We start from the raw sequence: 26,914 nt of genomic DNA on the forward strand, positions 1-26,914 counted from the left end.
AGGCAACGTTACCCATACTAAATTTAAAACCCCTCCCTGCAAACCCCCTTAGGACTATTCTGTGTGTTACCAGGATTCATGATCAATCACTATTCCTCCAGAACATAGCCAGTGTTTATTCAACACAGTGCCCCTTGCTTCTAGTAAAGAAATTGAATTTAGCTGTGACTTGATGCTTGTTGAATGAATAAAATGTTGATATTGTGGTTATCTGACCTTTTGCTAAACCCCTATTTGAAGCAATCTGAATGCTTCTGTCTCTGGGAGTCCTAGTTAGGGTTATCATTGCTGTGATCAGACACTGAGCAAAGGCAACTTGGGCATAATAAAGGGGTTTATTTGGCTTACATATCACAGTTCATTGAGGGAAGCCAAGGAATGAACTCAAGCAGGGCAGGAACTTGGAGACAGGAGCTGATGCAGAGGCCATGGAGGAGTGTTGCTTACTGGCTTGCTTCCCTTGGCTTGCTCAGCCTGATTTCTTACAGCATCCAGGACCACCAGTTCAGGGGTGGCTCCACCCACAATGAGCTGGACCCTCCTATGTCAATCATTAATTTTGAAAATGCTCTACAAGCTTGCCTGCAATTCTATCTCATGGAAGCATTTTCTCAACTAGGGTTCCCTCCTCCTCAAAGACTCCAGCTTGTATCAAAGTTGACATAAAATTAGCCAGCACATTTGGCCCTGCAATTTCAGAAGTGGAGACCGCGGCTGCCCCATTTCCAAGACTAGGTGTGAACAGAAGCCTGGGCCGTGCTTCTCCGTCCTGGTTGTGTTACCCGGGAAGAATGTGACCGCTGACACTTTACCTCTCTCTTTGCAGCACCTCCACCTCCGCCTCCAAAACCTGTACCAGCCACACCACCTCCAACAGGCTCGCCCTTAACAGTTGCAACAGGTAAACTGGGCTTTTACAGTCCTGAGAGGATGTGGCAAATATGTCCATGGCCTTGGACGACAACATGCCCTTGATGCTTTGGGAAGCCGAGGCTGTGCTCACATGCACAGTGCTGGTGTTGGGTTTCAGTATTACTGCAGCTTACTGTGCTGACTTACTGTAAGGTACACTCCCAGGTTTCACACAGACATACACGGGTTTTTTGTTTGTTTGTTTGTTTGTTTGTTTTTAGCAGAATTTTATATAACGGGAGCTTTACTGGTTATAGAGTAGAATAAAGTAGCCGTAAAATGAAAAGTCAACTGTTTACTCAACCTCTCCCTTGGTTGGCTCTCATTTGAATGACTTGAAAATAAATAGTCTCACAGTGCAATTTGTATCTTTCAAGAGCCAATAGGCAGTCTGGTAGAACTAAGGCTGACTGCTTAGGATATAAAAGCTTGAAGTAGGTCCCAGAAGGAGAGTAACCTGTTGGGGGGATTATTCTCCCCAGCGGTCATCCAAATATTTAATCATTTCACTGCAAAGGCTGTGGTAATAATTATAAAATATGGCCAGGAATTGCTGTAAACTATTTTAGACATATCATTTATGAGACACAGCTTTTCCTTTCTATTAAAATCAATACCGTGCATTCACAACAATTTATAAACTGCCAGGTCTTATTGGACAAGCAATTCAAATGTGGTAATGGTGGTTTTATTTACCTGAGCCCTAGAATGTGGCTCTTTATCACCTCTGGAGTCCTTTATGCCTGGTTGCCGCTACAGCCTGCTGAGTTTAACAGAGATGAAGTGGGATATTTGTCAGAAAAATAGAAAGTTAGGTGCAATCATTTATGATAATCCATACTGACTCAATCCCAATAGAGAGCCACCAAAAGCATCATAAGTAAGGTATTTTCAGCATCAGTTGTTTGGAGACCCTGTGTCTCCATAAATTGTATTAGCTGCAAATAAATCTAGAAGCCATAAAATCATAATTTATTGTCAGTCATGCAAGAGTCTACATTTATCTGTGGCTTTGCTGCCTTGGAAATTAACTCCTTTCCAATCAGAAATATGGAACTACCAAGCCTGTTTTTATAGCCTGTGTCATTTACAAGTAAGGTGAGGTATGGAGGTATGGCTGTGCAGCAATTTCTAGTTTCAATAACCTCATTGTTGCTTTAAAAGAAAAAAAATGACTATTTTCCAATTTGTAATCATTAAATATTTTATACTTCACTAAAGGTATGTGTAGAAAAGAATACACTGCTGATGTTTAAGCAAAATGAAATTTTCTTCAGAAAAAAATTACATTGCAGTCACTACTAGCATATTAACATGCTCTGCTTGGTGAGAAAAGAAATTCTAAAGATGTTTTCATGATTTTCCTTGTTACACAGAGTTCCATATAACATTTCTAATCAGTAACAAATGCCTTGCTGTGTCCCCTATGTGTGTTGTGTATGCTGTATGTTATATGTGTTTGAACACATTTGTGTGGGGTTATCTTCTTAATAATCTTGTTGTGTTTCTGGTGTACTTAAAGTAAATCTATAGCTAAATGTGATGTCCTATTTTTTTTTCAATTACCAGAAATTATCATTAGTTCTCCCAAACGTTCTGTTTAACTGCCTAGACTGGAGAAGCTCTGTAAAGATGAACTCAGGGCTCAAATCTTGTGCTGTGTTCTGTGTATTCAGCAGGCCAGATTTTCAAGACTGTCCTCCCTTTGGGTAGTTGCCCTTCCAGAGCCCTAAGTGACCCTGCTACTATATTTTCACTGCTGCTCCACTAGAGGGCAGTACTGTGCTCAACACTCTACCACAGTCACCTTACATAGAAATACGAGTCAAGTATTGAAGTTAGCGCCTTACCCTCTTCCTTTAGTGATTAATTCAGTAAAGTTATTTCCACACCATGAATGATGCCCATTGAGGCATCATCTTACATGCTACAGTATGCTTGTTAAGCTTTCCCTCTACCCTCTTCTAGCTCCTATCTATACAAGTAATAGTAAGAGTTAATAAAAATTTAAAATCAACTACTTTGACCACAGGAAATGACCAGGCAGCCACAGAGGCCAAAATTGAGAAACTACCATCCATCAGTGACCTGGACAGCATTTTTGGCCCAGTGTTGTCCCCCAAGTCTGTTGCTGTTAATACTGAAGAGAAGTGGGTCCATTTCTCTGATGCATCCCCGGAACATATTACTCCAGAGTTGACTCCAAGGGAAAAGGTGGTGACCCCACCAGCTGCATCAGACATCCCAGCTGACTCCCCAGCTCCAGGCCCAGCTGGCCCCCCAGGCTCTGCAGGTCCCCCAGGGCCTGCTGGTCCTCGCAATGTACCATCTCCGCTCAATTTAGAAGAAGTGCAGAAGAAAGTTGCTGAGCAGACCTTCATTAAAGATGATTACTTAGAAACGCTCTCCTCTCCTAAAGAGTGTGGGTTGGGACAGAGAGCAACTCCACCTCCCCCACCACCACCCACCTACAGGACTGTGGTTTCGTCCCCCGGACCCGGCTCGGGCAGTGGTACGGGGACCACCAGTGGTATGTCTTCCTGTTTGAGTGTGCTTCGTGTGCTAGGGAATGGCTGTAGCTGCTGCAATGTGCGAACACCCTCCTCCTGCCTGGCAACTGGCTGTAGGGCTTCTGCCATTCCTCCTCCGGTCTGGTGTCCTGTGGCCCTGTGGCATGTTCTAGTCCATTGAATGCTCCAGTCATAGTCCAAGTCTGTGGATGTGTCTTGTTCTGCACTCCCAGCCCTGACTTGTTCCCTACAGTTAGAAGGTATGGGTGGTGGGGCTGCTATTTGTTTCTTATAAAGAGAGCTGTGATGTCATTGTTTAGAATTCCAGAAAGTTCTAGAAGGATAAATGTCACAGCAAGTAGATTACAGGTTAACTGATTTCTTTTTAGTTTTCTTTTTTTTCTCCCACCCCCACCCCATAAGATACCTCCCAAGGGCCCTACAGTTTATAAGTCAAAGTGTGGGGGAGGATCCTGAGGTTTAATCCTGAGAACAACCATTGGATGTGTTATCATGCTTCCATTGTACCTGAGCCACCTGATTAGGTCTCTGATATCAGTGTTGGACATTCCTCAGGCCCTATGCCACCTCCAGGTAGAGTGACAGGCAGTGGGACTTAGGACGCAAGTTCTCCTGTTGAATTCTTTTTTCATCTTTATTTGAAACTGCATTTTGTATTTTCTAATTACATGCAGAATAAGAACACTTGCCATGCATGTCAAATACCGAGGTTTTCCCACACCACTTACTCCAGTGTGGCTCAGTCACCTGGCCAGAGGCACAGTGTCCCTTTTCTCTGCATGCAGGTTCAGCTTCAACATCTTCCAGGAGGTCGTGGGTGCCACTTTGATATTTGCCTGGAAAGAGGCCACCAAGTTTGTGGGACTTAGATCTAGGAAGTCACAGAGGGGAAAGGCATTTGCCTCCATCCTGATCCCTTCACAGCAGCCTCCTTACAGAGTCTCCCAAAGCTGTCACTTTGTCAGCAAATGCAGCTGTGCTCTGTAAAGTGAAAGATTCTGAGGACATCAGAGTAGCCTGTGTTAACTGTGTGTGCAGCCCAGCTCCTCTACAAAGGAACACAATCAAGACTTAAGTCTGGGGAGCAGAGCAGTAAACAGAACCAGCCAACATCTTTGCCATAAGAACCTTGAGAACTTTTATTTTCCAATAATAGCAACTAAATGTATTACTTCAACCTCGAAACAACCTCCCCACTTTAGTATTAAAATGCCCGTATTTTACAGAGGCCAAAAAACAAAAACTATTTAGCGGTTTCAGACTTGGCATTTGGACACTCAGACTGCATCCAGCCTTGTGCTGTACTCCTGACCACCGACCGTGTTCTTCGGGTACTTCTGAAAAGTTTGCTCACATAGGCTGATCTCACTTTACTGCTAACATTCACCTGTGCCCTATAGTGTTTGGCACTCTCAAAGGTGTTCTTAAAAGACCCCACTCTGTGCTTCCCTCTGTAGTTCAAGAAGGCTAGGGCAGCTGCTCCTGTAAGGTCTTGTCTGGGATACAAAGCTATGTGCTTACCTACAAAGAGAGTGAAGAACCCTCTTGAACAGCAACCCTGAAGAAGCCAGCTGTCAATCTAAAAGAAGGGTGTGCCTCCATCATTTCCTGACATGCTCTCATTTCTGGGCCAGGTCCTTAGGGTTATGAAAGGATATTTCAAGACGTAGTCACCAACAGCCCATGGTGGGACGTCAGTCAGGCACTCCTCGAAGCAAACGCCGACAGTCAGGGAAGACAGGGCAAGTTTGATCTTCACCTGTGTCCTCCCTTACCTGTCACCTGTCATATTTAAGTTACCTGGCTACTGAGTTTGGGCAGAAGAGATGCTCTTCTTTTTTGTTCTGGAATGTCTGAGAGGCTGGGTACTATTTCAGTGTTTAACTTTCATGCCCTTATTTGAATTTAACTTTTCAAATATTACCAATAGAGACTCTTAATTGTTGTTAATTGAGCTAGAGAAAGCTACATTCACTTGCATTAAGGGGTTGGATTTATAAGTGGAAGACAGAACTTGGCTAGTGAAACCCATGAATAAATGAAACTTTATACCATTATCTTATTAATTAAGTTCCAGTTAATGTGTGATTTCATCTAGTATTGATGGAAGATAGACAAACTGTCCAAAATGAAAATTTAGGATCTCAACCTTTGGATGTTTGAATTCTGCTCTTCATGACTCTTAGCCTGGCCAGCTTTTCCTAGACATCTCAAAGTATGTGTGAACATATCCAGTATACCCCCAGCACAGGTGATTACTGCTGTGACAAATGACTCAACCCACAGCATGACACAGTACTTGCTGCTGAAACAGCTGGAATCTAAAAATTCGTGACTTAACAGAAAGTTCCTAAGGCTCAGCTAAGTATGACTTCTCTGAAATGCATGCAGGTGCTGATCCTTAGTGTCTATTCGGAGTGTGTGCCTGGGCGCAGGAAAAAACATGCTGCTAGCATACAGCAAGTGTAGAAGCCAGGAAAAGAGTTAGGTTCAGAGTAATATGTTCTAGCTCAGGAAACTAACATAACACTCAACTATATTATTCAAAATAACACACATAATGACTTTGAACAACCTGGGGTTCTCTCTTGGTTAGAGCTACCATTTCTGTGATGAAACACCATTACTAAAAGCAACTTGAGAAGGACAGGTTTATTTGGCTTACTCCTCATGACTTGCTCAGCCTGCTCCCTTATAGAACATAGGACAACCAGCACAGTGTGCCACCACCCGCAATGGGCTGGGCCATCCCACATCAATTACAAATTAAGAAAATGTTTTACAGGTCTCTCTAAGGTCCAATCTTATGGAGTCATCTTCTCAATTGCTGTTCCCTCCTCTCAGGTGACTATATCTGTGTCAGGATAACATAAAAGTATCCATAAGAGATTGAAATGACCAAATTAATTGCTGATCTTAGGGAAAGGGTGATTAGCTTCATCTGACAGACCAAAGAACAAAGGTCAAAGAGGTAATTTGGTCCTGGTCACAAACCTTTTGAGTAGTAGAACATGGATCTGCCGAAGAGCTATTGAGTTCCATGTCCTACACCTCTGCCACCTCCACTCAGATGCCTCCACTGTCTCCAGCCCATCCCATACACAGACACATAGGAAAGGACATGCAAATACACATGTGACCTTCAGAAACTGACAAGACTGCAGATTGAGAGCAGCAAATGGGCCAAGAGCAAGTCAAGGCTGTCAACACTTGTAGCTCATAATTTAAGCCTTAAACAATGGATTACCCAGTGTATCTCACATCATCCTTCTTGACAGTAAACACTACATGGTAAAAGGATGACTGAAAATCAGAGATGATAGAGATGTATAAATAAGTCTCTGCATCCATAACACCTGAAACCAGTGAACAATATCACAAAGGCATGTGGAGCATTAGTTCACTTGTTAGATGCTTATCGGGCCCTGCACATCCCCTGCTAGACCTTGCGGTTCTTCCCAGTAAAGATTAATCAATGTGTCTTTTAGTTTCTATACATTTCTTGACTATCTGTCTGCATAATCTATCACAATTCTATCACTTTGATAAGAATAATGTGACATAAGTAAGGAGTCTATAAAGGAAAGTAATTACTTTTCAACTAATAACATTTTTCTTTTGCTTTTACCTATACCTGCATCAAAAGACAGTCCTTAGCACCCTCTTCAGTATCAGTTGCCTTGTGTTATACAGCATCATTTTGGGTTTTTATCAGTACCTGTAGTAGCCATCTGTAGTAGCCCCATGCTGAGGTGCCAATCTGTATTAACCAGTGTTTGTGCCTGAGAAGGGGAACTGTGGATTGAGAAATGGAAGGTAAAGATACTAAGTAAGAGAAAGAGATGACACAGAATAGAGTCAGGAGGACAATCCAGTGAATACTGAACACACCAAGTTTATTCTTCAACATTCTTAAATACGCCAACCAAAAAGGGGAAAATGGCAAGACTTCTTTATCAAGATGCAAGAAAGAAACAGACTTTCTTCCTTAATTCTCCAAACGGTTAGTAAACATGCTTTAGACTAAATCTCTCATTATCTGGCCTTGACAAGGGTTAAGAGTAACCATACCTCAGACCAAGTTTCTTGTTAGATAAGACATCCATGACCAAAACCAAACATCCTGCAGTAGCCACACCCTAGGCCTTTAAGTCTTCTGGCATTAATCTTGGAAGAATAATGATAGCTTTGACCTCTCTGACTTTAAGCTTAGATGAAGGGAAGCCATTTTATGGACCCCCAACAAGTACTTTTGTAAGGTAGAACATTTCTAACTTTTTGAGACACAAAAGCTGAGTTTCAGAGAGGTAAAGATCCCACTCAGCTGAAAAAAGGGCGCTGGGGCCAAAACTCAGCCTTTCGGCCAATCATATTTCCCTGGAGACAGTCCTCAGCCCAAACATTACTGGGAGTCTTGAATTTCTCTTCTGAAGCTAATGTTTGCCTGAGCTTGATTCAGAAGACTATAGGCCCATGAGCAAACATTTTGGACCACTCCTATAGCAAGATAGTACTAAAGTTGAATGAAACACCCCTGTACACCCCCCCCCAAAATGCCATGAAAACTTCCTGACAAAGCTCTACTGTTTAAGAACGTATTTCCCATCTCTATATGGTCACATCTATGCTTTAGAAATATACTGGGCATAACATATACTTAATACTCAAAAGAAACTTTGTAGTGGGCCTGTCAATCATATTTTGTTTTTAACAAGAATGTGAGCCAAAAACTAAGGACATTTAGATTACAAAAGATGTGTTCAAGCTGTCAAGGTGGGATTAAAAATATACTGTATGCAAATTGTGGCAGTCCACAGTCCATCTGAAGCCTCGAGAGACATATATGCTTTGATATTTAACAAACTATTTATGCTTTGTGGTCACGGATGTGCCACTAAAAGAACTTCCATCTTCACTGAACTGCACACAGTATCTACTCTAAAGACTAAGCAGGAGGATGATGTCACACATATAAAGTACTAGCATAGATCCTGGTGCAGTAAAACAAAGTAAGAGTAGAATGAAAGGGGGAAAAAAAGACAGTTGGTGGTACTAGCAGAGGCACAGGAGGATGTCTAGGAGGGGCAGTAACAATGGCTCCATACTTAGGAGGTATAAAAGAGAGACCACTCAAGATTTCATTCTTTAAACAAGAGAAGCAAAGCTCACTGTCAGAGACTCTCTTAGGATGAGAAGTGATTCTGAGATGGGTTTAGCTTCTCAGATTCAGAGCTCTTTGGGAATCTCAAAATCTGTACTGAGGTGCTGGTCTAGGACTCTATCGGTCTTGGTTTTATGTTTTACTATGTAAAGGAAGTAGCTGAAGGGGTGGGCATATGGATGTGGGGATGGGTGCTTATAGAGGCAGCTAGTGGGATGAGGGATGTGGAGGTGGCAGTGTGTGGCAGCAGCTGGTGGAATGGGGAATGTGGAAGCAGGGACATGTGGGGATAGCTGGTACAACAGGGGACATGTGGAGATAGATAGCTAGTAGGGCAGGGGACACCCAGAGGCACCTGGGGGAGGAGTGTGGAGGCAGGGCAGTATGTTTCTGAAGCATGATTTTACAGCCTGCTTTTTTCTAACCAAGACAAGAACTGTCTGGACATCAATTTCACCTCCTAAAGTTTGAGGCCAGGTAGTTCTTTCTATGCATCCTGGACTTATGACTGAAGGCAAACGGATCCCTGAGCGCTGAGCTCAGTGTGCATGCCAGCCTCTGTGTACCATCTGTGTTTCATATGCTTGTCATGGACAGCCAAAAAAGTAAATCCAAGAGGCTTTTTCAAAACCACCAAAGAGACCGTCAGTAACAAACCCTACTTTAGCCGGCTCCCAAGGATGCTCCTGTCAAAGCCCTCACTGTGTTTCCTTTATAAAGAGTCAACACACAAAGGACTAGTGACCTGTAGTTTCATGTCCTTTGCTCACACTATGTATTTGAGAAAGGGATGAAGTTAGCACTCATGAGTTGACACAGTCAACATATTAATTCTCTTACCTGTATTTAAAAATGAAAAATCTAATGTGGAAATAACATTCATCTTCCTTCAAATTTCAACTTCCAGTTTTATTTTAGACATAAATTCTGAATGTAAATTTAAAAAAAAAAAAAACCAAGAAACTGTATCGTAAGTCCCATGTGTACTTGGCCAAAATGAACCACCCCTACTGCCCTGCCAAGAGTCACCTGAATTCACCTTCCATCAAGGATTTACCTTTCATTGGATGTCACATGACAGCAAGGTGATGAGCTTCAGCTTCTGCCATCAACCATAGTTCAACTGAGAACCTTTTTTCTTTATTGAAAGAAAAAGAAAAAACATGCTGTGCAAAAAGATTTAGTGTAGTAACTGCAAAGAAAAAGACTGCCTGGCATCTGTGGCAGGCATTGCTCTGTGCTGATGCATTCCAGCCAGCTTGTTTCCTGCCCTCTCTAACACCAGCCTGTTTTCCAGGTGCATCATCTCCTGCGAGACCAGCGACTCCCTTAATCCCTTGCTGCAGTACCACTCCACCTCCGCCTCCTCCCCGGCCTCCATCCCGGCCAAAGCTACCCCCAGGGAAGCCTGGAGTTGGAGATGTGGTATGTTTCTCTCTGCCTTAGCATGCTCAGAACAAGATCCCCAAGTCCCCTAACATGGACATCTTGACTTCAGGTCTAAGCATGACAGCATAAGTGACCATCACAGGGGCCAGCTGATAAGCAGTCGCTGCTGTGTGAGAATGTCTTTCAAGCCGCCTCATGTTTCTCCCAGTTTCCAAGCAAAGGTCTAAAATGGTAGGAATCTGGTGCCTAGGCCAGTGATGGTCCATCGAGTGAATCTTCAGAAGCAGGGGAGGGGGGGGAGTATTATTCTTTTACAGTATTTGTCTTAGTTACTGGAAAGCTCTAAGAAAAATTCTGCTTTCTGGCCCTAGAAACCTGATAAATCAGCAGCAGAAATTCAGCAATATGAATATAGAGTGGAGGCCTCTAAGTGTACTACCAACCTTTCCTTAAATTTTATTCTAAGATTGATGTGTAGGAATGGTCTTCTCGGTGGTTCAATTAAGAAGGTTGTGGCAGAAGTAAATCTCATTGACCCCTGTACAACAGCCACTGAATAAATGGCATCATAACATTCGGCTTCTGTCTTGAGACCTCTTTATGGGGGAGTATACCAGTGTAGTTCCTGGGAGACATGTAAATGGCTCGTCTAAGCCTACTGAGCTCATAGGCTGTGGTTTACCGCTGCTCCAGCTCCAGTACTCTGGTTTTGTGTAAGTGCGGTCCAGTTCAGTGAAAATGGTACCTTGGCCATCAAGAACCTGAGTTCTCATATCCAGGGCCAAGATCCAAGAAAGGTACTGAAACCAGAGATGGCGAGATGGCTCAGCAGTGTAGGCACTTGCTGCCAAAACCTGATTTCAGTCTCTGTGGCCCATATAGTGGAATGTTGTCATTTGACGCTCGTGTGCTCTCTGTGGCATGTACACACACACGAACACAAAGAAAATGTAAGCGTTTGAAAATGCTGGGACAAAGTATTATGGCTGTGTCTAACTTGCATCTTTCTTCTCTCTACAGTCCAGGCCTTTTAGCCCACCCATACACTCTTCCAGCCCTCCTCCGATAGCACCCTTAGCACGGGCTGAGAGCACCTCCTCAATATCGTCGACTAACTCCTTGAGTGCAGCCACCACTCCCACCGTTGGTAAACTGACCTCTCCTTTCATGTGTCTGTGGCTGTTGACTGGCTGTCCTTTGTGATCTCGGCTCCCTGGGCCCTGTTTCTAGTAGCAACTGTTCTGCTGTGTGTTTGCTATGATCATCTGGTTCTTCTCTCAAAAGCACTTTCTCAGCTAAGGAGGCCAGTGCTTTAGATTAACCACTGACGGAATGTGGAAGTGCATGTGTGTTTTGTAGGGATTTCCTTACATTGTCCCATGCAGAGCAACTCACAAAAGAAGTTACCAAGGGAGATACTAATATTTGGATAGTTCTTGTAAAAGGCATTCTCCTTGGAGAGGAAATGTTTAGATCAGAATTTTTTTTTTTTTAATCTTGGGATGTTAGCTGTTTTGAAACTTTCAATTCTTCATCATTGTTTGGTTGTCTGAGGTTGGCAAATGTAGGCATTGGCACTGAGATACTTGAGAAATTTTTTGAACATTTTTTCCCTAGTGGTCCATTTTCCCTGGAAGGGAGAAAGCAATCGTTTCCAGCAGATGTCCCTGTACCTCTCCCTCTCCGTATACACTGTGATAAAAGTGAAGGGTTGAGAATGGCCGCTCAGAGGGTGGTTCGCCACCACCACCTCCCATCCTCAACCCTGCCTCTCTCCTTTACTGCATGCTGCCTGACCTGCAGCTTTCCCATAACACTTTCCCTGTGTGACCCCACCCCACCCCCAGTCTCTGGACTGCTCTCCCGTTCTTCCATGCTATAAACCAGCTGGCCCATTCCACACTGCTTGGGAGAAATTTTCACCCAGCTCCTGCTGCTACTTATAGAGGAGCACACCATGCAGTCACCAAAGGCTCTCCTAGAGAACAGCTGCCCATTTTCTCCAGAACAAGTGATGGTGTGCCTCTCAGAACCACAAAGGGAATTTCAGCTCTGCCATATAATCTAAACTTTAAGCCATGTCATCCCCCACCCCCTACCCCCTGCCCCCCCCAACACACACATTCAAGTTTGGATTAAATTAATAAATTGAAAATGTAGCCACTTTTCCAGTTTCATGTGAATTCCTTCCTTTTGGTTTTTCAAGACAGTCCCATGTACCTCGAGCTCATGTAATTTCATAACAGATTTTTAACATTATTTATAAAGCCATATCTGTTCTTTTTCTGTATCAATTAGAATACTCCTGGACTTCCAGATTCCCAGTGTACAGAAGTATTAGCTCGTTCCTCTCTGATTCTTTGTTTTGTGATAGCTAGCCTTTTTTTTTACCCTCTATTGCCTTTAGTCTCCTTGATTTGGGTAGTCAGTTGCCCAAGTCCTATCCTACTGTTAGATTTTCCCAAGACCATTCATTCCACACACCCTCCATTTGATGTGCTTTGTTGGGCAAAGAAGGAAGTAAGAGTGAGTTGTCACTCAAAAGTGACCACACTCTACCTCAGATGGGCCACCCCGCGTGTTCTTTCAGCTCACTGTGATTCATGCACAAAACTGAACACACAGGGAATCTGAACTGTGTCCGTGCTTTTGGACACGTTTTTCTATACTTCCTGCAGCAGAAATCTCCAATTACAACCAGCAACATTGATCCTGATTATCCCTTGTGTGTGTCCTTTCAAGATGAACCACAGAGGGCTTGAAAAATGGAGCGATGTGGGAAGCTGGTCACAATGGCTCGTGCACAGGAGCACCCTCATCTGTTCATTTAGGTTCCCTTGTTTTGGTTTGGGTTTGTCTACCCACTGATGTCCTCGCCACCCGGTCTTTATTCTGTTCTGCTTCTGCTCACGTGACAGCCATTTCTCTCTGAAATAGCTCAGTTGCTGAACAACCAGCCAGCCTCATGTGTTGCTTGTTGTCTCTAGTTTTCTCCAAACATTCCGCCTTGCTTAAATTGACAACTCACTGTTAGCAAGTGAATTGGGAGAGGTTGAAACTCACAGCAAGTTCCTTAAGTGGTGGCTGAACAATCCCTTCCCACCTCCACACTTTTCTACCATCCCCTGTGACCTTTGGAGCAATTTCATGGGAACTGATGAACCAATCTCAAAGTCATACATGAACTAAGATTTTTTAAACTAGCCTGTGCTACATTTGGTAGTGCACCCTACGAGGCCAAAGCAGGGTGAATCACAAGCTCTTGGGCTACAGAGACCCTATCTCCAAAATCAAAATAATAGCAAATCAAAACTCTCTGTACAATAATTCATATAAGAAAATGCCCATAAAGAACTTTGAGTATGAATATTTTTATAAGAGCTATGATTTATAGAGTAGTGAACCCAATACAACATGAGAAGATAGAAGTTTCTGTGTGCCACTACCCTCAAATAATGAAGAGTTCTTACATAGCTATATTTTTTTAACTTAAATTCCTCGATTTTATAGATGACAAAGAAAGACAAAAGGCTTCCAAATGTGTCAGGGTACAACTTTTTTTTAACCATACTAATTGTGTTAAACCCCAATGTGAGAAGATGCACGTCTAGGATGAAGATGACTACTTTTGTGCTAGAGAATGCCCATAGGACCTGCACTATGTAATTCAGGGGAGGGAGAAATCTATTGATAGTAATGGAGTAAGGAAAGTGTTTGAAGTTATAAGAATCAGATGAGAGGTAGCAGAAGAGATAACGGCCTTATCTCTCCTTGTAAATCCCCCACTTGCTTCTTATTTCAGTGACTGTGAGAAGTCTTGTGTTTCTTTGCTTGTTTAGATGATGACAAGGCAGGCAGTTCTGCTTCCCTGTTAGTCGTAATCCTTCTTGGTATTGTACATTCTGATTTGCATCTTTAATGTGGCAGGAATCTGTAACAAGTGAAATGTAACCATCAATGGGTGACAAAATAAGCATCAGGTGTACTCTGATGTTTCCTTTGGTTCATAACTTGAGTAAAAGGGACTTGTTCTAAACAATGCAAATAAAATATGTCCTCCAATGTGGGGAGCAATTCCAAATTCTATAAATTGTCTAGGGGGATAATATTCATACCAACTTAGTCTGCGTAGAACTAAAAGATGCTATATTTTGTGAAACATCTGTATCTACTATATCCATTCAATGAAACAGGAGTTCCACTAAATCATTCCACCTCCATGGAAGCTGTAACTACAGTTAAATACTGACAAATAACATCCTGGAACCTGGGGATGGATAGATGAATAAGTGGTTGTGAGCACTGGCTAGATTTGATTTCCAGTATCTGCATGGCAGTTCATAACCATCTGTACATCTAGTTCCAGAGAATCCAAAGCCTACTTCTGGCCTTTGAGCTCACTAACATATATGTGCACAGATACACATGCAAGCAAAACATACATATAAAAATATATCAATGAACTGGTTAATTTACTTATTTTAAAAGGTGCTTGCTGCTCTTCTAGAAGGCCAAAGTTTAATTATAAGCAAACTTAGTTCATCAGATGGTGCACAACTATAATATCAAGTCCAGGGAATCCAGTGCCGTCTTCCAGTTCCTTGGGCTCCTCCCATATATGCACACACAGAGTCACACACAAACACACACGCATACACATTCATATACCTACTCACATACACACACACTTTTTTTCTTGAATCTTTGAACCAAAAGAATTAAAAAGAGTATCCCTGTCATATACCCTATGACTAGGCATCAAGTCATTAAAATGAGTTCCAAAAGCATCAGTGTTTATGTTCTTAATTTCTGTCCTTAACGTCCCTGCGACAAGGACAGTTTCTCCATTACTACTTTTATTTGATTATCTGTTAAAGTTGTGATAACACCTTTGAAACCTAAGGCGTTATTTTTTGATCATATAGAGTAAAAATACGGTCCCTTGTATTTGTTGTTTAGTGATGCGCCTGGGTAAAGATCTGAAATAGTTGAGGTTCAGTGTCTCAGCTCATAAAGTTGTGGCCAATTTCTAAAAATAAACATCTTGCTACAGTTGGAACCATGCTCAAAGATATCAGTATGATAACACTGTTCACAATTAGTAGTCTTTAACTATCAAAGGCGGGTACAAGTTAGTTAAAATGGCACAACGTGTGCAGGAACCCTGGATTTATACTGCTGTTAGTGGTCACATTAAACGATAACTCCTTTCTTCCTGGGGGAATATATGTGCCAGGTGATCTTGTTGAGTTGCCAGAGCTATGCTGAGGTTCTTGTTGATGAACATAGGCCTGGCCCCTTGAGAACTGCATTGGAGTGAAGTGTTCTCCCATAAGGAAAGCTGTGCCTTTCATGGCTCCCTGAGAAGGTGGGATCTAACTCCTTTCCTGAAGCCGACTCCCACCACATTGACAGATGCTAAAGCCTGGCTTTTGTTCCTTAGTCCAGTTTCTCTTCATAGAGTCATCTCAAATAAGTTCATCACTTTCCATATCTTCATCTTAATCCCAATGTCTTAAAGTCTTTCTTTTTTTCCCATGAAAGTCATTCCTGCCTCAACTGGTAAACTGTGCTTCTCAGTTTCATTTGGAATTTGTATTTGTGTTTTTTGTTTTCCATTTGTTTATGTTTCTTTGGTTTGTAGTGTCAGAAGATGATGTTTTTTATGACAAACTGCCCTCGTTTGAAAGGCGCTGTGACATGCCTGCAGGTATGGTGCTAGCTGGGTGATACCTAGATACTTAGAGTTTTCAAATCCAAGCCATTTTCCATCTGAATGCTAGAAGCTTCATGGACATGCTCCCCCACCTCATGAGTCCCAGTGCCTTTCAGATGCACCCTGTCCATGTACTGTCCATCATGGAACTCATGCCACTGAACCGATTTTAAGTGGACATACTGTAAAACAGCAGGTTGCATGACAGTTTCTCAGAGAAAAGGCTCAAACCAGGTGAGATGCCATTGCTGTGTGAATTGCAGAGGAAGAAATAACTAATGTACTCAGAGTCTGTTGATTGCTTTCCAATTTACACCTTATTGAAGCACCACTGGAAATCTTCTCTTTGGTACCGAAGGAAAGGGTGTGTTGTGACTGGATGCCCAAGGTGACTCCAGCAGAGGGATGGGACACCTTTGACATCGTCTGTGAACTTGAAATTGATATGCAGTGCTGTTGTCATTGAAAAGCTAAGCAAATGTTGCATAGACACCTCAACCCCAAGTTGTGCCGACAAGCAAGGGGAAGACATGGACAACAAAAAGGATGCAGCAATTGCTGAATGACAGTTTTGCCCAAATTAATGCAGTTGAAATACGCTAATAACCCTGCATGGCCAGGAAGACATCTGCTCCATGCATACAAGTGCCTAGCCTCAAGCTACCTACACGGGTGTCCATCCCTTCAGTCTCCATAGCTTTGATTTTGCCTTGTTTGCTCAATTAAAAACAAAAACAAAACAAAACAAAAACCTCTCAACTACCAGCCTTCCCTCCCACCTGCACGCTCACAGCATGCAGTGCCTCTACCCTTCCCTGTAGTGAGATTAATTACCTGCTCTGAAACTCACATCGTGTCCTTCTCTCTCCCTCTCCTAACCCTTCCCCGTCCTGCTTCACCTCCTGGCCAAACAGAGAATGAACAGCCTTCCCTCGTTTGGTTTGACAGAGGAAAGTTTTACTTGACTTTTGAAGGTAAGTAGAGCATAGCCTACCAGATTCTAATTTCTAGTCTCTTCTTCCTGTGTTGTTTTTATTCCCATTGAAAAATTCCCAGTCTTCCTCAAAATTTGTGGTCTTGCTTTCTCCATTAAAAATGCTATGGCTACTTGGAAAGCATCAAGTACTAAAGAAAGCATTTCCTGAATTTGGTTGGTATGTGTTCTTCCATTTTTCATACTGAACAAACTCAAGCTGATTTGCAGTTAACATTGGTTACTTAATTAATGGTGGCCAATTAAAAGCAGAACCAAATGGAACCTTCTTTGGCTAAGGAACTTGACTCTGTCAACCAGGCTCTTTCCTAATCCTTTTGCAATTGTGTGCGTGTGGCAAACTTAAGCACATTTGAGGTTGGGATTATAATTAGCCTAATTTAGAAAACCTGGCATTCCAGATAGAGAATGTGAATGCTCCATGAGGAATCAGAGAAACAGGAGGCAAGACAAAGAGCATTAGGGGAAGGTTTGGTCCGCATCCCTGGAAACTGCAACTATAATGACTGCAGTAAAGTGGGCAACTACTGTTGAACTTGCCATTCATGAAGGTTAAGGGAAACACATAAAAACAATATCCAATTTCTAAGCTCAAAATTTGACATTTTCTTATACTCTCTATTAAGGGTTAGCACTCTCTTATTCTGTGTTTAACGTCTTACTTATCTTCACAGGCCGCACATTTGATTAAATAGCACACTTAAGCTACCAAGTGGGCATCGAGGGGCAGGGTGTTAAGTACTTTACCTAATTTATCAGCCATTTTATCCATAGGGATTTATCATACAAGTTCCTACTTTGTAAAATTTTAAATAGTGAAATTTATTCCAGGGTCAAAAGCTGATAAGCTATATTTTTCTCCCTAGAATTAAATATTAATTAAACTTGTCTTTGTGTTTCATGACAATAGGAACTTGAGTGTGAGTTTTTAAAAATCAGAATGGCTAAAATATATGAACAGTATGAAATATACCAGCAAAATTCACCTAACAATGAATTATCCTTATAAGATAGGAGCCCTTGACACTTGCACAGGTGCCAGAAACATGGTCTGACCTCAAATTTTCAGATGCCCTGAAGTCTTTTCCCAGTATGACCCAAATACAAGTGCTAAGTGATTTTCCTGGGAGGGGGGGGATGTCTTTTTTCCATGTGACTTTATCACTTAAGGGCAGCAGTTTTGTGATAGGGAAAATGCCAAGCCCACAGACTTTTGACCGCCTAAATTTTCTCTTTGATCAGCTGAAATGAAAGGGTCTAGGTGAGACCGCAGGGCTGTTGCACTCCTGTAATCCCAGCATGCCAAGCCTGATGTACCTGAAGCCAATCAGGGCTAGTAGCAAGCCCATACTGGAGAGAACCTGTCCAAAACCATTCATACAAAAGTCATCCAGGCAACAGACGCAGCTGCTTCAGGAAGGGTTGGAAGTCCTAAAGCACAGTGTGAACCTGTACCTGCCAAGGCCCAAACCCTGGTTCAACTCGGCCAATAGCAAAGCCTGCTTTATTAGCCAGGAAATTAACTGACATAATAAAGCATTATAGGTATAGGTCAATCTGAGGTGTTTTCACCTAGGGAAACCTGAAAAGATTGCAAAGACTATTTTCTATTGTCATGATAGAATGATGTAGAAATGGCTAAGAATATGGCCTTACCTCAATGTTTATGCTCCAAAAGGATAGCCATTCAACACATTCTGTTGAATAGTATTTTAACAGATTTCCTCAGACACTCATGTTTATCCACATTTATTCTTACTAATTACACTTTTCTTCAATGCTTCATCCAGAGAGTGAAGAACATGAAAGTTCTCATGTCAAAATCGTCACTTGTTCTAAGTAGCTTTTCATTTATTTACTGACTTTTGAATAACTTTTCTTGTAGCATTTCAAATTTCATTGTTCATTATCCATTCTTAATAGTGACTAGGACCCTATAGTCATTCAGTTCTAAATTTACATTGGCCTTATTAAGAAAATGATTCAAATGCTAGTGACTTTTTTGGTGATTTGAGACAGGGTTTCTCTTTTTCAAGACAGGGTTTCTCACTAGTGACTTTTTCAATCAACCAAAAGAAAATCCTGGGGCTGGGAATAGGTTTCAGTTGGTAAAGACTTGCTACACAGATGTGAAGACCTAGCACCCACCTAAAAACTCAGGCACCACATTTCACACTGTAATGACAACACTGTGGAGGTGGAAACAGGAAGATCCAAGGGCTCGCTGGCCAGGAAGTCTAGCCAAATGGTGAGCTCCTGGGTCAGAAGAGACACTACCTCAAAAGTAAGGTGCAGAGCAATTGAGGAAGATATCCACCATTTACCTTTGACCTTGACACCCACAAACACACATGTGGGCACACACCAGTAAGAACACTTACATGTACATGAGTACACAGAGAGAGAGAGAGAGGGAGAGGGAGAGGGAGAGAGCACCTGCCTTCAGCCATCAAGTATCCTCAAATAGAAAGGAATGGTATTTCCATGACAAATCACTATGCCTAATAGATATTTCAATTCTGAGGTGCCTTTTAACGTCAAGATGTTTCCAAAAATGTGCTGCCTCTTCTTGGGTGACTTTTTAAGCTATAAAATCATCTTGCATCTGGTGGTGAAAATCAAACAACAAACATCCTTGCTACCATGAGTTTCCTTGTGTCTCAGACCATCTTGGTCACCTGTGTCACACTGTCCTCTGTGACCCTGCGTGCTACTCTTCCTCCTGTTGGCATGGCATCTTTGACACCCCTACCCTACATTTTCAGCCTCTCTGCTGAACTCACACTCATTTCCCTAACTGAACCCCAGCTCTCTCCAAGGATGACCATTTTTCAGAAGCAGTCTCCATGAAATATTCCTCCCTTTCCTGTGGCCATGTGTCATGCAAATGGGAGCCAGATATAAATTCTCATAGCCCTGCTTTGCCTGTCAAAGCCTCCTGCCTTTAGACAGTAGTCATTGATCATCTAACTGATCACTCCACTGGCTTTCCCCCCTTATTGCTATTGACCACTGACTTCCAGCCTCTCTCTGCATTTATCTGTAGACTTGACGTATGAGTAACTTCCTTTTCATCATGTTCATTTCAAGCATCATCCCTAACAGATGACCCATCCAACACATGATCTCCAGGTCCTCTCAGGCTGCATCATCCCCAACATGTTTCATACATTCTAATACCTTGGAAACAGTGCCTACAGACAGGGTTCAGTTTAGTTATTTCATAACTAAAACTTGCTGGGCATCTTATATACTAGAAACTATGTTAAGCAATGAATCTCTCATTCAACAACATCTATTGGACATTTACTGACCACTCCAAACTTGCAAAGAAAACAAAAATATTCCTGTTGCCACAGAGTTTACATTCTAGCATGCAGGGTTAAAAATAGAGAAATAAGTAGTGTATATAGATAGTATGGAGGGGGAAGTGAGTTCTATAAGAAAAATAAAACTTGGTAGAGGCTGGAGCATGTTGGAGAAGTGAGGTGATAGTGAATATAATAACACTGGAGCACTCACTGTGAGTACATAAAACACTTCTGCCTATGTTCTCATCTTAACTACACATGTCACTGCTGAAGAAAATGAGATTTGGAAACAGCTTTGCAAAGCCTCACAGCCAGGCAGGTAGGGATTAAGCTGTGTGGGACACACCCTGCCCCCATGTGATCAACTTGCTCTATTCACAGTCTCATCTGTGTATAGAGCAAAGTTTTCTCTCACCCTCAGCCCTCCAACTCTATCATTCCCAGACACAGCTTGTCTGTGCCTCATTGACCTCCTCGTCCACCTTCCTACTCTGACTCTACCCACCAGCCCAGTCGTCCATTCAGGTTCTTTTCTATATCCTGACTCTCAGAGAGTAAAAATGTTTCTGAAAGGACCTTGGTCATCTCTGGGATAATAGACTTTTTTCTCTCTAGACTTTTGCTGACTCTGTGAAAAAGCACTCTTAAGTGTCTGACAGTGTAAGCAACCTTTTTAAATGTCCCTAATTGATCACTAGTAAGTCACAATTACATGTAAAAAACACTGACCTCCTCCCTCCCTCCATTACTCCCTCTCTGTCTCTCTCTCTCCTGTCTGTCTCTGTGTCTCTGCACCCTCTCTCTCTCTGTGTGTCTCTGTCTCTCTCTCTCTCCTAGGGACTGAACCCATAGCTTCAGATCCACTAGGCAAGTTATCTCTCACTGAGCAATATCCCACCCAACTTCACTCACTTTTATTTACCCTGGTTTGTAATAAAAGTCTGTAAGAGGTTGGAAAGGCTAATTAACTCACTTGGAAGTCATTAAAGAAAGGAAAATTGAAAGGTGTGGACAGTTTTCTGGGAAGTAATTGCCTTGCTTAATTCCTAGTGTTCTTCAGATGGGCGGGTCCCTCTGATTGTACCACTTAACTCAGGTCCTTTTCCATCAATAATGCATTAAGTTTAATGAGTGCTTACTTTGAAAATCAGCATTAAGCTATCAGGACAGTGAAACCATGCAGGACCATAAAAAATAGCGATTCAAGTCAGTCTTCATTCAACATAAAAGCATGATCCTTGCCCTTCTGAGATTGTGTGCATTGACTGTTGTGTGTCTATGAGTTATACAATCCTTTTGATTAATAATGAAAGTCACAAAACATTCCTTTGTTTTAACATATTAAATCTGTTTAAAAGATTACAGTGAAACTGAAATCTACAAAATGTGCTACCAGGGAAGTCTGCTGAGGATTTTGTTCCCATTTTTTCTTCATAGTAATCCAGTTGCCTGGCTTTGGAAATCCCTTGGAATGAGTGTGTGAATGTTTGCTTGGCTTCCTGCTCTTTGAAGACATTACCCTACCTCATTATGTTTACTGTAACACAGACATGCTGCAGACAGAATGAGTGGTCATCAGAGTGTATCCTAGTCATCTCAAATGTGTGTGAGGGCTCCTAGGCAGGACATGAATGTCCAGAACTCAGGTCAGAATCTCTCTGATTAAATAGTTGTGGAAAAGTTTACTGAGTAGTGGCTTCTGTACCAGGCAGGGTATACCTGGATAGTGAAGTAGTGAATTGTTTATTATTGTTGTTGTTATTATTATCATTATTATTATTATTATTATTATTATTATTATTATTATTATTACAATCATCATCCCCATCATCATCATATCTAGGTACTATTTACTATCTTTGCCAGTGATAGGGCTGCAAGATTTCATGGATTGCTCCATATCGCAGTTGACTCCTGAGCTAACACTCCGATACCACATCTCAGCCATCACTCACAGTGGTACTCTTACTATTCACATCTCCAATAGTGATCAGAGGTGCAGGAATTTTGGTAACTTCCTCAAGATAACAGGAAGTCAAGAATTAAATCCTTTTTTGGGGAATTATTGTGGAGTCATAAAAGTGATATTTCCATTCACTGCAGAATTCAAGTCCATTGTGCTCTGCATGACATCCTGATCTTGAGGATCTAATGTCACTTAGTCTTTGTTTTATAAACTTCAGAATGCAAAGGATAACAGTCACCAGCAGGACAATTAAGAAAATCAGACAAAATCAACTTTCTTTTGTTTATTAAAGCACTATGACACCTGAAAATATAGTCATTCAGACTTTGAGATTATATTCAGACTGGGTAAGGAGAATTAAGAGAAGTGACCAAATTCTAGTATTTTTCTTCTCTCTAATGTGGTCTGTGAGCTCTTTGGTGGTGGCTAAGCCAAGATACTCTTGTGTCTCCTTTAGATTCAGTCCCATGTGTATTTTCCTCCTTTTAGGACCATGATGGTCCCAAATGTAGATCCTTGAACTGTGTCACACTCAAAAGAAACTGGGCACAATCCTGAAGACTGGAAATGTGCCGAAGGCAAAGGAGGCATGCTTCACTAAAGATTAAATCTTTTATCCCTCAGAGAGGAGATGAACCCTGAGTGTGCATTACACTTGTCTGGGTGCAAAAGCAAACTCTAGAACAGGAAGAACATGAAGTCATAAGCCCCAGAAGAAGGATTACTTCATGGAGACAACTTTGAAAACTGAAGCTTGAGTTAACACTCCCCTGGGGCAGGAAGAAGGAAACAGCTTGTGATTAATAGATCAAAAAAGCTAAAGATTCACTAACTTGTTCCTTCCCTTGGTGGGTACAACTCTTCCGTGGCTCTTCTTGGATATAAGTCCCTGTGTTGAAATTATGATGGTCAATGCACAAACAAAAGGAATGTGGCACTTCCCATAAGGCATGCTTATAGCAAATGCATGAAACAGCTGCAAAACTCCAGAAAAGCACAGGGATTGGCTGAGATGAATCTGGGACATCTTGGGGGAAACGGAGGGACTTGCCACAGCTAACATTAAAGAACCAGGATTCAGAAAGTGAAGTGTTCTAGTTTGAAAGAGTAACTTGAGCAGAAGCAGGACAAACACCTTGCTTGTGCTCAGCAATGATAAACCCTGGGCCAAGTAAATCGAGGCCATGTTCCAAAGTGTTTCACATGCTTGGAGGAGGAATTTGAAGTACAATCCCTGTGCAAGGAGAATTTTAAAGATTTTTTTGAGGGAGGTGTGGTCTAAGGATCTTTGATATTGAGAAGAATCAGGGAGAAGTTAGGTAGATAGTCCAGGAAATAGGAATGGACCAACATGATGCTACTGTCAAGATCTTGAAAACACCATTTAAGTAGGGCAAGGAGAGAAGGCTGACTCCATCTTCAAACATAAGGAGCCATTGACAGAAGCACCTCTAGCCCTGCACAGTCTCATTTGTTCTCAGAGGCTAAGCAGGGTCTGGCCTGTTTAGTGCTTGGATGGGAGAACCAGGGAGAAGCCTGCTGTTAATCAGGAGGAAGAAATCTCCAGCGGAGATATGATCAGGAAGAAAGACTAAGGTTCCCATGAAGCATCCAAGAGGAAATGGACTGGAAAACTGGGGCAAGCCAGGAAGTGGTGGCACACACATTTCTTTAATCTCAGCAAAGCCAGGAAGTGGTGGCACACACATTTCTTTAATCTCAGCACTTGGGAGGCAGAGGCAGGCAGATCTCTGGGAGTTCAAGGTTAGCCTGATCTACAGAGAGAGTTCTAGAATAGGCTCCAAAGCTACTCAGGAAAAAACATGTCTCAAAACTGCCCCCCAAAAAATAACCACCTGGGGCAGTCTGCTGAGAGTGAAGGACTCTGCATCCATAGACAGGAAGGGTTAGCTTTGGTGTATGCCTGCACTTGGCAGCCAAATGGAAGTTGCTCCATTGTGTTTTTATTTTATTTATTTCTTAAATCAGTGATTAATTTTGAATGGGCTACTCAATTGCTATGTTTTTGTAGAAACTATTAAATAGCCTAGATGCCTTGCTGACTTCTCTGCTGTTTGTCATACTTGGATGAACACAGTGACATTCATACCTGTGGTAATGTCAGTCGGATGAATGCAGTGACATTCTAAGTGCAACAACCTAACCACTAGAAAGGAAAACTGCAGGAGACAAACACTTGCTTCTCCTTGGCTGTTACTGCAAATACAAGTTAACATGGAAATTATGGGCTGTTTCCTTCTCTTTCTGCCTGATGCCCATCAACGCCTCCAGTACTCTCTTGGGTGTGTATCCTTTTCTATTATATAGTCTTACTTTATTCCTGCTTTTTCTCCCTTCTGACTCTCACACATGGACACTCCATGAGACTGAAGGAATATTTATATTTGTTTGCCCACATCAAATAAAAATGAACTGACTCACAGAAACTTTAAAAATAATCGCGTATTAAACTGTATTTCTCTTATTGTAAAGAGTTAGTTTATATGATACTTCATTTTTATTTCCCATGTAGCAGAAACTCTTGAGCAAAAAATAAAAAACTAGGTTCCCTACCTACCCCATAATAATCTTAAGGATATATAAGTCATGTTGAAGGACTTGGCTGTCTAATCGATTGTCAATATTACAGAGTTTGACTAACATACTCCTTAAGCTAGATTCAGCATGTAAATTCCTCTAACTTGTTCACAATTATATCTGTGGAAGGAGCCAGGATTCTCTTTTATGTCTCTCATAGGTTCTCAGAATTAATTATAATGGATGTGCATAGCTAAGATTTGTCATGTTTTATAACTGGAATAGGGAGGCATCTGGTAGGGATGACAATGATCAGATTTGTAGAACTTGGCTTTTGTGCTTTGCTTTTGTTATCAGCACAATTACAGCTGTGCTCACTCAGTCAGAATTATTTACTGAGTGCCTGCTATGTGCACAGGTACTACGAAAGCTATCGGGACACAGAAGTCATAAGCAAAGTATGTCCTTGCCTTCAGAGTGCACAGAAGTCAGACATCAAATAGACAGTGACATTAACATGTAGAAAATATTGCTATTAAGGAGATAGAGTGCTTTGGAGGCGTCCATCAGTGTCCTAGCCTATTTCCTCCACTAACCTAAGAGGACAGTGGAAAAAATAGGAGTGACTTAAATCTAGGTGGTCATCTTTGAATACTAGTAATTGTTGCTGTATTAGCATTCTGATATGTGGTCATATGCCATATGTAGATGTTACTGAACTGTAAGTTGACTTTATCCTAGTTAGAAAAGAAAACTCCATTCATTTATATCAGTGTACTCAGAAATACATATTTACATATGCATATATACAATTACATATGTAAGAAATACGTGGAAAGGGTGTGTGTGTGTGTGTGTGTGTGTGTGTGTGTGTGTGTGTGTGTGTGTGTGTACTGTGTGTTAGAATCTGTAATAACCTTCCAGGGTTGGAGCTACGGCCTCGGCACTATGTGATATAACCTAAGTCTTGCATTCCTGGAAACTGAATAATAATGGCACCTTTCTTATGACACCATGGTCAGAATGAAAGCCCAGCCATGGGTTCACTGTGAATGTAAAGCATTCAGTAAATACTGGCTTTTACTATCATTGTCCAACCTCACATGTCCCTGACTTGTGACATGGCTGTCTTGGTGTCAACTTTGCTTGCTCTCAAGAAATTTCTAGCATCTCAGTCTTCTGCATAAATCATCCCACAACATATTCTGCTCTGAGTTGCTACCTGGTTTCCTTTCCTATGGACAATAAGCATTTTTCCTTTGTTGCTTATGGAGCAAGAAGGTGATTAGGTACCTAATGTCACCTCTCTCTCTGTATCCACCTCCACCAAAAACAGTCCGTAAAGCTGGCTTGAGACTAAAGTCTAGCTGGTGGTATTCTCCTGTGCTAAAGCTATTGGAAGACACGCAAGAAAACTGCTTGCATCTTGTTAATTTTTAAATTATGGCTTTTAGCAGATTTGACAAGTAATTACAAACATCCCCAAAAGAAAAATGGAGGGTGAGAAATTGGAGGAAACCATTGGTCACTCTCTAATGGACCTGAGCCTGCTTCAGAAAATGGCGGGTCAATAAGAGTTTTTATTTTTGCTATGAGTCTTTTAGGAAAAACTAGCTATAGTTTACAGTTGCATATTTCCATAACAAAATAGTCTTTTAATGGGGGGGCCAGGGTATGCCCCAGCATTTGACTGCATGCCTAGCATGTATGAGGCACAGCACTACAAAAGAAAGAGGGAGAAAAAGCTCTTTTGTGAAGAAAGGAGAAGTGACATAAGTAAGTAGAGAAGGTATACTAGTGATACAGATGTAGATACAGGAGAATGTCCCCTTTCAAATCCTGTCATGTATCTGGGCTTTAGATATATTTATTTAGCATTACCTCCAAACTAACCAGACTGTTGGTTATGGAAGGTCCTTACAGAAAGTAAAGTAAAACACACATGAAATTATCACATATACTAATTATTTGCATAGATATTTTAAAATATGGGAAAGATAATAATAATGACCAGGATTGTACACTAATTGCTTTATTAAGTTCAAGATTTCTTTGACATAAGGCATTTCAAGTCATCGCTGTTAGAATTTCAACGATTTTTGCTATCATGCATGTGGCAGTCACTTCTGCACAGACTGACAACAGATGGGACATGGGGTGGAATTGTTTTCCTCTTCTGCTGTTCTACTTACCAGAACACAGGACACACAGAAGGAATGGGGCTGCTTTTCTTGTTGCCAGGCAATAGTTAAACAGGTACTACGTGTCTTCACAGTTACGTTTCTTCATCTGCTGTTTAGTATGATGATAACAAGTTTTTGTTTCCTCTAAGAGCTGAGGGAGAAGCTTGAAAGATGCCTCTGATAATGCACAAAGGTTACTCTGAGGAGTAGGGA

General features: G+C 41.7%; 1 protein-coding gene across 10 annotated transcripts in view; it reads left to right on the top strand.

The window, feature by feature from the left end:
* Positions 1 to 26,914, top strand: part of Sgip1 (SH3GL interacting endocytic adaptor 1) — a 191,803-nt gene that overhangs the window by 144,708 nt on the left and 20,181 nt on the right. For 4 of the 10 annotated variants that reach the window (XM_051188253.1, XM_051188254.1, XM_051188251.1 and 1 more), the window contains 6 exons: positions 827 to 901; positions 2,945 to 3,442; positions 9,902 to 10,029; positions 11,014 to 11,140; positions 15,638 to 15,703; positions 16,624 to 16,683. In XM_051188253.1, coding sequence (XP_051044210.1) covers positions 827 to 901; positions 2,945 to 3,442; positions 9,902 to 10,029; positions 11,014 to 11,140; positions 15,638 to 15,703; positions 16,624 to 16,683 — 954 coding nt within the window. The remainder of the gene's footprint in view (positions 1 to 826; positions 902 to 2,944; positions 3,443 to 9,901; positions 10,030 to 11,013; positions 11,141 to 15,637; positions 15,704 to 16,623; positions 16,684 to 26,914) is intronic. The other 6 variants (XM_051188255.1, XM_051188259.1, XM_051188256.1 and 3 more) reach the window with 3 other exon arrangements.

Source organism: Phodopus roborovskii, unplaced genomic scaffold (genome assembly GCF_943737965.1).
Source record: "Phodopus roborovskii unplaced genomic scaffold, PHOROB, whole genome shotgun sequence".
NCBI classification, from domain to species: domain Eukaryota; kingdom Metazoa; phylum Chordata; class Mammalia; order Rodentia; family Cricetidae; genus Phodopus; species Phodopus roborovskii.